At 37.2% G+C, this 14,635-nt stretch overlaps 1 protein-coding gene and 1 pseudogene across 1 annotated transcript in view; one reads left to right on the top strand and one right to left on the bottom strand.

The window, feature by feature from the left end:
- Nucleotides 1-29: 29 nt before the first annotated feature.
- Nucleotides 30-1,237, bottom strand: LOC113686645 (histamine H2 receptor-like; annotated as a pseudogene).
- Nucleotides 1,238-6,299: 5,062 nt separating this feature from the next.
- The window catches only part of LOC113678536 (substance-P receptor-like), a 9,044-nt gene continuing 708 nt past the window's right edge, over nucleotides 6,300-14,635 (top strand). The window contains exons 1-2 of the mRNA XM_089206146.1: nucleotides 6,300-6,381; nucleotides 12,669-14,635. The exon at nucleotides 12,669-14,635 is cut by the window's right edge and continues 708 nt beyond it. Of these exons, the coding sequence (XP_089062272.1) occupies nucleotides 13,579-14,622 (1,044 nt within the window). The 5' untranslated portion in view covers nucleotides 6,300-6,381; nucleotides 12,669-13,578 and the 3' untranslated portion in view covers nucleotides 14,623-14,635. The remainder of the gene's footprint in view (nucleotides 6,382-12,668) is intronic.

Raw genomic sequence — 14,635 nt, 5'->3', positions numbered from 1 at the left:
GTAGTTTTAAAGTTATTTTGTAAATCTTGTTACAACGCAGTCTCTGACTGAGTGATTACTAATAATTCCCGCTGATTAGCTATCAAATGTTCCTCTTGGTGTGAAGAAGCAATCGGATTAAGGTATGAAATCTCTAGATCTATACAACAGCAACAGAAATACATGCAGCAAAAATTCTTCAACCTACGATACAAGAATGATGCCTCTTTTTTGAAGTCACTTTTGAAAAATGTATAAAGAACGGGATTGAATAAACCAGTGAAAAACTTGAAAAATAACGATATCTGGCGAAACCACGATGGCAGTACAAACAAGGTGTAGTTAGAATCGGCTTCCATTGCCAGAAGGAAATATGGAACCCATCCTGCGATGAACACCGAGCATAGCAGCATAGACCAACTGAGCGTTTTTTCTCGCTGTCTTTAGATTGGCTGTGGTGCACAAGTGATTTGTTTGTCGCTTTATTGCATTTGTCTGTTGCCTTGCAACGAGCAAAATGTGGACGTGGGTGTATGTCATGAATAAAAGTGGAAGTAGCACTATGACAGTCACACAAAATATATCGTAGATAAAATCATTGTTCCAGATCGTTGATATTTCCTTCCATTCCGGGCTATACCAAGAAAGTTGGATGAGCGAAGTGAACAGGGAGATAACCCATGTATATGCCAGAACGGTCAAAATACGAGATTTTGTCAGAATTCTAGAGTAAACCATAGGGTAAACAATCGTGATATACCGTTCCGTTGTGATGACCAGGAGGTGAATAATTGTCGATATCGCCAAAAATCTTTGACATAGATCCATGGCCAAACAAAGCTGTGGCATAACACAGTTTAAAAACGAGCAGGCAACAGTTAGAGGCAACGCGACGAGGCCGGCCAGAAAATCGCTCGCGGCCAGGCTGCATAAACAAATGTTTGATTGTGTTCGGAGTGGAATCCTTCGCTTCACCAACACCAGGACTGTGAAGTTTGCTGTTAAAATAAACAGGGCTAAAACCACAAGACTCGCGCAGATTAAAATCGATGTGATAGGCAACGGTGTTGTTGTACAGACGTGTATGGTTTCGTTCGTCGCGTTGGTTATTCCCTCCATTACCAAACTTGAATTTTTAAAACGCTTTAGAACTGTGGAAGTTTCACGCACGCAGGTTTACTTGTCGGTACCATTGTTGTCAAGGTTTTGCTGATCGTCGATTTATTTTCCTGCATGATTCTGCAAAAGTTAAACGCAGTCTATTACAATTGATCGATGTCCTTAATACCAGAACTTCTCATACATGTGTTGCTTCTCAAGATACATCGTCCGTATGGTAGACTATTTTCTTTTGCCGAAACAAATTAAAATTAATTCATACACCTGCAAAATAACCTCGTCATTGTATTGCTTTGGACAAAGTGCTTTCTTTTACTATTCAATGCCATAGTTGCTAATAGGTTCCAGTCATTCAAATTTTTCGTACTTTCGTCCTCGTTAATAAGCTGTGAATAAAACCAGCTCGTTGGCGGAATCCATATTTCCAAACTTGAGTTTAGCTTGGATCCTTTTTTAGATGCTTTTTAATACCATTCGTAATATAAATAAAGTAAAATCTCTCGAGATCTAAAAGAGAGACAACGATAGTCGTAGGTAATTATTAAAATCGTCAGGACAAAATCTCGCTGTGGTGTCCTTCATTCAAAAAAATTCGGCGTGTGCAAAGCGGTCAGTTCCTGTTTTCAGCCACAGAAAGTTTGAACACTGCCCGTCTGTCTTTCAATCAACTGTTTAAAGAAATAATAAGCGGTTTTTTCTTATTTTCCTTGATGTTTGATAACGAGGACCAAAGTCTGTTCAGTGTTATTCATTTTCCTTTCCTTTTAATTAACAAACTGTAAGTCTTGTCCAGACTATTACGTGCATTTCACCTTCGTACAATTGTATACAAATGAACGCGCGTCGTGCTTCCTATCGCCGGAAAGATCCTTTTTTTTTTGCGCCAGCAATTTTCAGTTTATTGTTCGCAACATCTTTGAAGAACTTCGACATAACAATGATTTTTTACATGCAAATGAATAAAATTATTATTTCAGTCATCACGTTAAAAACAAAAACCTTTTTGTGAATTCATGTAGACTTGGCTCGTAAAAATATTGATCATTTTTTTGCAAACAATCATTTGATGAGCTGAAAAGACATAGAGAGTTGATTTGAAGCATTTTAGCGAGAAATAGTCCTTAATATGTCAGAATAAACATGAAGAAAAATTTAATTACCTTATAGGTATCTTTGAAATTCGGTAAAACATGAAGAACGAATCTTTTGTTATTCTTCAAATTATCATGAAGCATTAAATGGACGTGGGACTCGACTAATTCAAACCCTACTAATTCTTTACATCGACCAACAAAAAACGAACATGACTTGTTTAATTTGTCAGCTGATTAAAACATGTGAAAATAATTCTTAAAGATATTTTTAAAAGGAAAAAGTTGATAAAGATTTTGTTTATCTTTTTTATTACATAACAGTATTAGAAATCTGGTCTTGCAACTTTGGCAAAGATATAGGATCAGAAATTGCGTCCAAAACAAAAGTTTTCAAGGCTGTCCAAGACTAAACCTTAATCAAAAAAGGTGCTTTGAATTCTGATTTTATTTTCAATAAATTTTTATCTCCAAATCAGTTGAAGACCTAAAGATAACGTTTTTTGCAATTTCAAAACAACTTAACAAGCTAGGGAGACCCCTAGCAATGAAAACCACTTTTTAATAACTAATTCAGTCACATCATTCCAAATCGAGGAAAGGTTTAGCATTATAATGAATTTGAGAAACTTTTCTCCGCAATGATATCTGTTCGGAATCTATAGTTCATTGTTCTTCAGGTATTTCACTGTAATGGACCTTAACACTAGTTAATCATGCGTATTTGATTAAGACAAGTTAAATTAGTTGATAAAATTACAAATTACACAGGACCCAGTTGTTCCTCAGTCGATTAGCGCTAGCTCAGGGTTAAATTTTAATCAGGTTTCTTTATTCCTTTGCTCAAAAGCCTTTTTCGGTTATTTTCCTCTATTATTTTAGAGTATCCAAGCATCAAATTGAAGACAAAAATAGTCATGCTGAATTTTCTTGCAGATCTGAGTTCAAATTTTACACTAACCCTGGGTTATCTTAACCCAGCCCTGAAAAACTCAGACGAGATCCTTAATAGTCCTCCAAGCCCCTTTAACTCTTATTAATTTCATAAATATCTCTTTTTTCATATCATTTCTCGTACCATCGTATTCTATTTTAGGTGAGCCTGCTTGTTATGTCCTCATATATTTTAACACATGCAAAAATTACAGTGGAAAGGGTTATTTGGTCTTACTCTACCTAAAATATCTTCTTGAACTCAGTAATTCATTGGAGTAAATTGCGGAAATCATTTCTATTAGATTCAAAAGCAAACGAAATGATTATAATGATGATAATAATTTGTAATAATCATCACCATTAATCATAAAATTAGTAATAATTAATGATAATATTAATCCAACAAAAGCGCTTTACAGAGCTTGCGTAGTAAAATAAAATTATAGAACCTGGGAAAGAATTTACATGCTCATCGCTAGCGTAAATATTAAAAGTTCTTATCGAAGATTATCACTAAGAATGAAACACATTTCAGGAACTCACGGCCTGTTGCTAAGCAACCTGAAACCTACTTTAAAAAGCTTATATTCAGATAGAAAAGTGCAAATCCCTCGTCGAACAGTAGTTAGAGAAACCTGTTACAGTAAGTGGAATATTCAACACGTTTTTTTGATACTTAGAGCGCGGTTCATTTACGATAGCGCTATCTAGTCGGAAAAAGTGCTAAAGAAGTGTCTCGAATTGAAATTCGAAGTTACTCCTTCTCAGCTCTTTTGTACTGCACAGTCTCTCAATTTTTACAAAGGAGGTGTTCTCGGATTATGCATATGAGCAAGAGATCTCTTGAAATGAACTAATACGACAAACAAATGAAAATTTGATCGAAAAACGTACCGCTTTATTCCGCTAAAAGCATTTTCCCTTAGACGAAAGCGTTTGCGTCTTTGCGTTTTATACCAATTAATAGCTCTTCACGATTTGCGAGGCTTCATTTACACAATTGCATCATTGTGAATAAAGTGCGAAAGTTTTTTTCTTTTTTTTTTTTTAATATTTTTATTGTGTTGTCATTCGCACTTCAACAACGTGTTTTACCGTGTCACTTTCTATAGCAGTCTGCTTAAGATAAATAAATGATTTGATTTAGAACGGTGTAAAATGCGTGCCAGTTACTGTTTATTTTTCTTCTAAATCATTCGAGAAAGTAATGGCCCTAAGACGGAAAAAAGTATCCTTCAAGATCACGTTTACCTTAGTAGCTTTTACAAAGTGAAAAGTCGGATACAAAAAGCAAACTGCTGTCAGTCTAAGAAGGCCATTATGCATATTCTATCATGAAGGATGGTTATATAACAGGATCGCTATAACATTCTTTATACCCACTACAGCATCCTACGCAATTTTTTTTTTACTGTTATCTTTTTTGGAGTCTTTTAATCATAAGGGTGATAACTTGAAGCTCACATACGTTTGCTAATCGACATTTTTCCTCAAAAATTTTTCTATGGATATCCATGTTCTATAATGACTACAGCTGTATTGAAAGGTTATTCAGTCTTATACCCATCGAGCCAAATGCACAAAGGGATCGCATTATAATTCTATGCAAACGAGAAACTCGCACAAAATTTGCATGAATTTGGAAAGTTTCAAAACTGATATCAAAATAACGAAATAACTTTTCTTCTTGAACATTTCTCATATAGTTTCAAAGTAAAAATAGTCCAGTTATAAACAATAAGTAATACTAGTATAACGATGCAGTAAACTATGTTGTTGACTTATAACCTATTTTTGGTTATCAGATTCCAATTCAAGTACGTATTATAAAGGTAGAAGAAAAGGGGATATGAATATTCAAAAGCGCCCCTCAAATGAAAATTGGAATATTTGCTTTAAATTCTGATGTTTGAAAAATGCACCAAAAACTATTGTGTCGTTGAGGCTACAAGAAATTGCGATGTTATACCATGTTTTTGAAGAATTTTGTTTATTCCAAACTTACTTTTGCCCAAATTTCTCGTAAAAAGATCGCAGTCTTATATTAGGAAGCCCCATTCTTTCATCTCATGGTAAACCGGAAGGGGCAGCCGGAAAACGAGCATACATCGGATAATTACGTAGGCCACTGATTAAATGTACTGAGGTGAAAAACATCAATAATACGGTTTTATCTCTTTCCCTCAAATGTCGAAAAAAATCACAAACGTTATCGAGATTTTATGTCAAGTACCAACATAGCTCAGTCGGCATTTTTAAAGGAGAAAAAGCTTCGATTAAAAACTGTAAGGTCACGAGTATTTCAGAGGAGTTTTTGAATCAAAATCAGTGTTTTAAGGCCATTTACTTGTCGTAAAATTGTCGTGTCTCGGAAATGGTTTGAAAATGGGATTCTAATCGAGATGACAACACCTGGCTTATAGCTATATTTCAGCCAGTAAACTTTAAATGCAAAGTTTTGAATAGCCTAGTACCAAGAAATAAGTTCATAATTTCTGGTTTAGTACTTAGTAATTGCAAAAATAATCGCTAACTGATCTTTTCTTGATTAACATCAACTCAGTCGCTAAAATCACATATATTTGCTGTCATGACGTTGCACAATTCTCAATGTTATCATTGGCGGATAAGAATTTCTTTTTTTTTGAGGAGGAGGTGTCAAAGATTTATAATTACGAGTGTTAATCGAAGATCTTTAGTAACGCTCACGTAACCCGAGAAAGCTGGCAAAGAAATATAACGAAAGCTCAGGTAAGGAATCAGATAATGAAAATTATCATTTCCTCAACTGAAAAGTTGTGGAATCTTTCTGTTTTTCTACTTCGATTCGGACAGCATACCTTTTAAAGAAGGGTTTTATCAGATTTTCTTGCCTGGAAAACGTCTGAATAAAAAAAGTGAAGAACAAAAGTAAAAATTCTTTCTATTTCATTATTTAACTGAGCAAATAGGATATGCATTTATAGCTGACATATGCATTAGCGCAAGAACAAAAGTAAAAATTCTTTCTATTTTATTATTTAACTGAGCAAATAGGATATGCATTTATTGCTGACATGCATTAGCGCAAGAACAAAAGTAAAAATTATTTCTATTTTATTATTTAACTGAGCAAATAGGATATGCATTTATGGCTGACATATGCATTAGCGCTCTGATCACTGAATTCAAAATGTTTTCAAACTTGCGGAGTCTGCAGATGAACCTTACGCAGTATTTCGAATGGTAAAGTTATCCCCTTAGAAAACTTCAAAAGGTAATGAGAAGGCCATTGTTATTACTATAGCTCTGATTAATGAATTGTAGCTCTTATACTTGGATTCAAAATGTTTTCAAACTCGCGGTGTCTGCAAATGAATCTTTTGCGCACTTTCCGAACGGTAAAGTTACGCCCTTAGAAAATCTCAAAACGTTATGAGAAGGCGATTACTATTGTTTTTTTTAAAGGCTGAGAGAAAAATAATTTCGTTTCTGGAGGACGTATCAATCGAGCGCAGTTCAGTCAGTGCGTCATGACCTAAAAAACAAAAGCCAAAACGGGGAGTCTCGATAGGGTAATGGCTTTAACCACCGCATGGTTAAAAGTTTGGCTCTTTTCCCGCTATGGGTAAACCTTTTTTCGTTGCAGTTAAATGAAAATATTTTTCGGTTAACTTTTCTGACGACTAACGTCTAAAATTTGTCAATTCTTACGCCTAATGTACAGCTAAATTTATTTGCCGTGTTACAGAGAACGTTTTACCCCGTTGAGACCTTGAAAGCGGCTTCATTACGGCTCAATAAAAAGCATGCGGTGCCATCCATCTGATTAACGCTTCTTGCTTTTCCTAAGAGTTTATAAACTCTTGAAATTTATTACAATGACGTTTATTTTCTTTCATAATACATAAACAGTTCCCAAAACATGTTTGCTTCTTTGTTACTGGGGTACCTATGCAAACCATTTTCGAGAGACGGGATACAATCCCCTTGCTTTTCCTTCAGGGGAAAACGTCGCTGCCTTTCCAGTCATATGTTACTACTCACAGGTTTAAATAGCAAGAGACCCATTAGTGGGAAAACAGTATCTCTTACGTTAATCGCTGAGTGCTTTATGAAGAAGGAGGTTGTCCTTGCACTGCGTTTTTCGCACATCGCACGCGGCACTCACTCAAATACCCGCTCAGATCTTGCACATAACAGAGCGCTAATATAACTGGTTTATCTTCAATCATAGAAAACTGTCGTACTCAGGATATGTTAGGGACTGTGAAAAATGTTATTCAAGGCAAGGTTCTTCCGAGTGTCAATAGCCTAATGAATGTAAAGACGACAACTAATAACCTTCTGGAAAATTTTCATATATATCTGTAACCAAAGTAAACATCACCCGATGTGGACTAAAGTAATGGCGCTATATATGCTCCAGCCAAGCATTGGAACACACTACCTTGCGATATTTGTGTCGTGACTGGCTCAAATGAGTTTTAAGAGAGTGTCTCTGTAAGAGCGGTCCGGTCGATTTTGCTTGAGACACGGACAATTCACGAGTTAAAAAAAGAAAACACACTGATGAAAAATAATTTGATTAAACTAGCTCACGCTACAAAATTAAATGGCTGGTTAAATGTGTGCTTTAGTGGTAGTACTAATTTAAATGTGCCAATTTTGTTTTTACTAGTAACTTCTTGTCCTGTTTGTCATAGCGTCCTATTGTAAATTAACAACATTACAAATACTTACCAGACCCAACAAGGATTGCCTTCGAAAGCGCTTTGTTTATACCACGGTCACCCTTTCGTGATTTCCCTTCCTTGGCATGCCTCGATAATTCGGATGGAACACGGCACCGTTGCGAGCCTCTTCGCCATCCAATGCCCAAAGAGGAACGATGGGCTGGGCAGATAGTCATGTCCGAAATATTGGAAGGCAACGTGAATATCGATGCCCGTGCTAAAATGAGATCGACTTCCGATTCAAAATCATTCACGCCCACAGCCTGTTTGTGTGCTGAGATGTCTTTCTCACATAAGCGCAGAGGGACTATAAGAGAAGCTTTTCCTGCAACTCGACTTCGCTTATCTTGGGAGCAGCATCCCCCAACTAATCTTTGAAAGGAGCAATTGATTTCCATTTGGTACGCTCACCTCTTAAGAAAATCGGCGGCCAAACGAAAACACCATTTTAGTTTGCTTTGGAAAATTTATGGCGCGACGCTCATTATATGGTTAGAAACTGTGCCTAATCTAATTTATTTTTTTTAGCGCTGAGTATTTTAGAAAGCTACTCCCAATTTAATTTTTCCACTCCCGCACCTGTCTACCCTGTAAGCCGTCACAATTTACAAAATAGGATAACACATTTTTTTACGTCGATAAAAATTAATGCAGTGAAATTTCCTCTATGCTGTAGTAACATATACCTAATTCATTTAGCAGTCTAGGGTGACGCATGAGTGGTATCGCGCTTAAAAAATGCAAACAACGGTAATTTTAAATTCTGGATTTAAAACTTTTTCCCGGAAATAAAAAATAGGGGATTAGAAGGAAAGAAAATAAGTATATTGGTAACCGAGCCTCCTTTCGAGTGACATGTTATTGCGTGACACCATCGCAAAAAACGAACGTCAATGATTCATTTCATCTGTCAGGATGCTCTGGCTCGTTCTATAAAAAAAAACTTCCATTCTTATTGTGAAAGGAAGACTTGTAAAATGTGAGTGTTCCAAGCTGAAATATGGTTATACCTGTCCAGCAATGCGACGTTTCCGGTAGGAACCTTCGTGAGATGTTTTCACTGTGATTTGGTACTATACACCGCCTGTAGTGCTGTACTATCGAAGCTGTTGTCAAGTATCTTTATAACAAGATTGAGGCAAGAAACTAATCTTAGAAAGGTGTTTTTCGCCAGGTAAGCTTAAGAAATCCAGTTTACAATCTAGTATAGGTCAAAGCGATAAGATTTTGTTGGAATTATGGCTTCGATAATAAAAAGCCTAATTGGATTATCTGCGGTTGTTTACATGGCGGCTTGCGAATTTGCACGAAATAGACCGGGCTACTTCTTCGCAGTAATTAAGAGCCCCAAATTAATTTTTGTATCCATAGAAAGAACATTCTTTCCACTTTGTAAAAATGCTCATCTCAAGTGATTCCGAGTAATACCAGGTAGGAAAAATTTTTATTGAAAAACTGCTCCAAAATGTAATTTTTAATCAATCAAATTTTGGCTATTTTCAAATATTCGCCAAGTTATGTCATAGTTATGTCAACAAGCCCGTTATTAGATTCAAATCATTTTTTAATACCTCGTATACAAATAGGTAAAATTTAGAAAGACTTGCTTTCTTTTGCGCTTTTGAGGAATAAAGGTTTTGTTGCCCTACACGTCGACTTCATTTCGGCCATTTTATGGCGGTTGGGGCTCGATACAGTGTTTGGTGATTTTCTAGAAAATAAAAACAGCTCTGAACAAAAAAATTATACCACGTTTATAGACTTACCCAAAGGTATCTCTGAGCGAAATATGAGGATAGTGATTTTTCCGATCATGTGCCACCTACCACGCGGTGATTAAAAAAATTCGCTCTTAACTCAGTTCCAGTCTTCTCTAATAAGCACACGGTCACAGACGCCATATTTGTGGACAATGTTTGTTCCGTGAATATGAGAGGGATCCTCGCAGTAATAAACACTACTTAAGCAGTAGCGAAAATAAGGCCTGGAAAAAATTCAGGCCTGTACTGGATTTGAACCCATGACCTCTGCGATACCGGTGCAGCGCTTTTTTGATTACTGCTTTCTTCGTTTTTAATATAATAAAGAGCCTTTCTTTTTCGCCTTGCCAACTACTTTTAAACAGGGTGGTGAGCCACGTGCCAAATCTTTCATCTACTTGAAATCTGTTGATTTCAGTTGCAGTTTTTTGCGTCGAGGCTGCCTGCCTTATCTTGATTCGCAGATAAATCAAAGTGTAGTCCTTCGCGGGTGCAAAAAAAAATTAACACGCTATTTGAAGCATAACCACCACAAACTAAATATCAATAGAAACGTTATGAAATGCACTATTTGACTGAAGCTATTTCGTTTTAGCTTGATCTCATCGTGAACCGAATAGGGCGCGACAACTCGAAATGGACCATGTTTCTTTGAGCGGATCAATCCCATATTAGATTTGACCGCACAAATAAACATTCTACTCAAAAGCAGACAGAGAATAAATATCTCCACGTGCTACAGAAATCAGATGTTTTCGCGATTGAAATCCAAGGACCAGGATGTTTTTCCGCAAGAAAGCGTTCGGGAGTCATTTCTGTTGACATGTTAAAATTGGGTATTCACTGTTTGGCGAGCCAAAGAATTCAGTTCGAAAATACGTTTTTGTAAATAAGTCACACGCGTTTTTCCATATTTAACAAAATTTTTCTCGGTAACTATAGTAAAAATAATAATGTTTAGTTTGACATGAAATAAAAAATAAAAAAAAAAAACGTCTATCCTAAGCAGACTCCCACTCCAAACTTATTTAAAATTTCTCCATGCAGCTGTTTATTTTTCCTGATGCTTGGTATTTGTGACAATAGGTTTTAATTTTATATATGTGCTGTTACTCACAATGATATAAATAACATCATCAAGTGCTCATGGAGACCATTTGGCTTTCGAAACTGGCTTCCTTTTCCTCTTTGTTTACGTCGTATAAAGTTGGAAAGATGCGTCCAATTCCCCACTCCCTTGCCCTCTTCATCCGTCTGACTCAGCCATTCATTAACATAAATTATTTTACTGCCATCCACCACAATGTAATCAGCATTTTTTTTTTCACAAATTTAGTCTACTGTGCACACAAACCATGTACCCAGAGACAAACGAGATTGTGGGAATTAATTTCAAAACTTATGTATGCATAGTGTGTGCATTTGGTTCGGCATGTGAAAGGTACACGTATGAATCGAAGTTGATCTTTTATCGTTCTAGTCGACAGGGTCAGTTGAAAATTAGGTTCGGTTCATTTAAGGTTGAACGTTTGAATTGGGCCTATCTTTCTTATGCTTTGTTTTTATTTTCTTAACGCCAAGGGGGTTTTAGTTGTGAATGCCAAGCACCAAGTAAGATATGAATAAATTTGAATTGCCAACTTTTCTGGTTATTTGTTGTTGCAGAAATATCATAAACCTTCTAAATCAGCTTTCCACTCGAAAAGCAACTTCTGACAAATTGGACCCTTTTGAAATTATCCAAAGCTAATGCTGTGTTTTATGCAGAAAATTACAGAATTTTAACATCAAAAGCAGTATTTAAACGTTGCCACAATTTGAGCACGTTTAGCTAAGGGATGAATATGGGCGGCCGTCACCACCAAAAATACAAGGATGTCAAATAGATCAGCAAATACAAAGATGGTGTAAGGATCAGCTGCAGGATAGCATAGCTAATAAAGGAATGGCATGGCCAAATTATAGACAGTCTAGTTTTCCTTCGTGAAACAGAACACCCTAAACATGAATAGTTTAGCCAAACGAGAAACGGTATAGTAGCCCATGTTGAGTTGGATCATGAGATTGTGAAATGGACTAGCTTAATTACGAATAGCTTAGCACTCATTTGCAATACAATACTCAAACGGTGTAGCGTTGCGTCAAACGGCTCAGGGTTACGTCGAGTAGCACAGCGTACGCACAAACGGTGTAGCGTTGCGTCAAATGGCTCAGCGTAATTTAGAATGGTACAGCGTACACACATATGGTGTAGCGCTGCGGGAAATGGCTCAGCGTAATGTCGAATGGTACAGCGTACATAAAAACAGTGTAGCGTTGTGTGAAATGGCTCAGCGTAATGTCGAATGGTACAGCGTACATACAAACAGTATAGCGTTGCGTGAAATGGCTTAGCGTAATGTCGAATGGTACAGCGTACATACAAACAGTGTAGCGTTGCGTGAAGTGGCTTAGCATAATGTCGAATGGTACAGCGTACACACAAGTGGTGTAGCGTTGCGTGAAATGGCTCAGCGTAATGTCGAATGGTACAGCGTAGACACAAATAGTGTAGCGTTAGGTCGAATAGCTTTGCAAAACATCAGACGCTCTATCTGAACATTAAATTGCTTAGTATTACTTGAAATATTTCGATGTTTATGCCTACGCTGTGCTACTCGACGTTACCCTGAGCCGTTTAACTCAACGCTACACCGTTTGAGTACTGTATTGCAAATGAGTGCTAAGCTATTCGTAATTGAGCTAGTCCATTTCACAATCTCATGTTCCAACTCAACATGGGCTACTAGACCGTTTCTCGCTTGGCTAAACTATTCATGTTTAGGGTGTTCTGTTTCACGAAGGAAAACTAGACTGTCTATAATTTGGCTATGCCATTCCTTTATTAGCTATGCTATCCTGCAGCTGATCCTTACACCATCTTTGTATTTGCTGATCTATTTGACATCCTTGTATTTTTGGTGGTGACGGCCGCCCATAGATGAAAATTGCGAATGAAAAATACACACCGGCAGAAGCACAAGAAACAAAGTAGCAGTTATTGATTTCTAAATTGTGTTTTTCTTTAGAACCGACTTAAAAAAATGACTACAAAAATGAAGAACAGGTGAAGAAAGAGTACTGCACGTTCGAGGTGTCGCTGACGTATATCCGCCGGTCGATTCCTTTGATAAAGAAAGCGCATTTTTATAACTTTTCCTCTCACAGGAAGGATGTGCTTCCGAATTTGAGTTTTCAAAAAGGTGAAATATCTGGATTCTTTTTTAAGTTGATGTAAACGATTCCGCGTGGCAGTAAACATTTTTAAAATATTTACACATTTAACACATATTCACTAGTAATCTCAAAGTATTAGGTGAGAAGTGTCAACAAAATAGGCCTGCCTTTCTTGGATTTACGTAAATTTCATTGTGTGCCATTGCTTTATTTTTAGTTTAACGCAAGCAATGGCTTATCCATGGTTTTTCTGTAAACTGGAAGAACAAAAAGCCCTATGTCCTTGTCAAACCAATTAAAGAAAAGCGACCTTACGCAAACATAATTTAAAATGTATCTGTGGTTGCGCGCCCCTTAGCGAGGAAACAAGAGTATGCATATTGTTTAAATGCTTTTTTTTTTAACTTTATAGGAAAAGAACAATACGTGGGAAAACAGCAGAAGCTAAGGTTTATTTAAACTTTGAAAAGCATTTTTTTTTTGCTGCTAATCGTGATTGATCGTTAATTTGTTTCTAGAATGTGATCTCCCATCCCTTACAAGTTTAACACAATTTTAATTTAATCTGAAATTTTTGGACATGGGCGGATACCAATATTGATTTTGGTTGGTAAACATTCAGAAAACCAAACAGAACGTTTCTTTTATAGTCGCCCGCGTGCTAATGGCCTGCCACACGTCTTTCAATCTTTACGAGCACAGTCGATCGGCGTTCTTGAACCCGAATATAAAATCGTAGCTTAAAGCAATTGGCCAGTCAAGATGAGCAATAACGCCACAGCTAACGGAACTGCGACATCTATTAATTGCTCAGAATATCCCACAGCGGAAAGGGTGGCTAAAACCTTGGCATACTGTGTTATAATCGTTGTATCTCTCACTGGAAATATTCTTATCGGATCAATCGTGTTCAAAGTAAAATCCATGAGAAGAACCATCAACTACCTCATCGTTAACATGGCTATGTCCGACCTTATTCTTCCAATATTTGCTGTCCCGAGGATTCTCACGCGATTGTACCTCGGCTACTGGCTCATAGATGGACATTTTGGTTCGGCGCTTTGTAAACTGGTGTACTTCTTACAAGACGTCTCCAACGCTGTATCTATACAGTCATTGGTCTTGATAGCAGTGGATCGATTTGGAGCCGTAGTGTTTCCTCTCCGTCGACCAGTTGTCAGCGCCAAGCTTTGCCCGTATTTTATATTATCGACGTGGATTGTTGCCATGGCTCTTCATTCCCCATACCTCTTTGCCCGCAAACTTGACTACTCGGAAGGACTACTAAGATGTGCTCTGCAGTGGGAGGAAGCCTTCGGAGAATCATCCTCTGAAGCGAGCTACTATGTAGCAATGTTTCCATTATTGGCGGTTATTCCTTTCGCGTTGATGTCAATACTTTATTTCATCATCATCCTGAATCTCAGGGCTCAAAAGATACCAGGAGGGGAATCAGTGAGGGCAGAAGAACTTGAAAAACGAATGAAGAGGGACAGAAGCGTGCTTCAGATGGTCCTAGCCATCGTTATGGGATTTGCATTGTGCTGGGCTCCGTTCAACATTTTTGCGTTTTTGAACTTTTTTGTATGGCACAAACCTCCTAAGCCAAGCTGCAGCATACAGCATTTTGCTTTCTTTGCAAGATTCATGGCTTACGCGAATTGTGCCATCAACCCATGTATCTGTTTTATATTCAGCGGTAATTACCGAGAAGGCCTGAAGAGTTTATTTGGTTGTTGCTCTCCCAAGTGCGACATTAATTCATCACCAAAGGTCTGTCAGCTAGACTGTTGTGGGATTTCATAACTTCCTGAACATA

This window comes from Pocillopora damicornis, chromosome 5 (genome assembly GCF_964200805.1).
Source record: "Pocillopora damicornis chromosome 5, jaPocDami1.2, whole genome shotgun sequence".
In the NCBI taxonomy this organism is placed as follows: domain Eukaryota; kingdom Metazoa; phylum Cnidaria; class Anthozoa; order Scleractinia; family Pocilloporidae; genus Pocillopora; species Pocillopora damicornis.
This window is presented reverse-complemented; position numbering and strand designations above follow the sequence as displayed.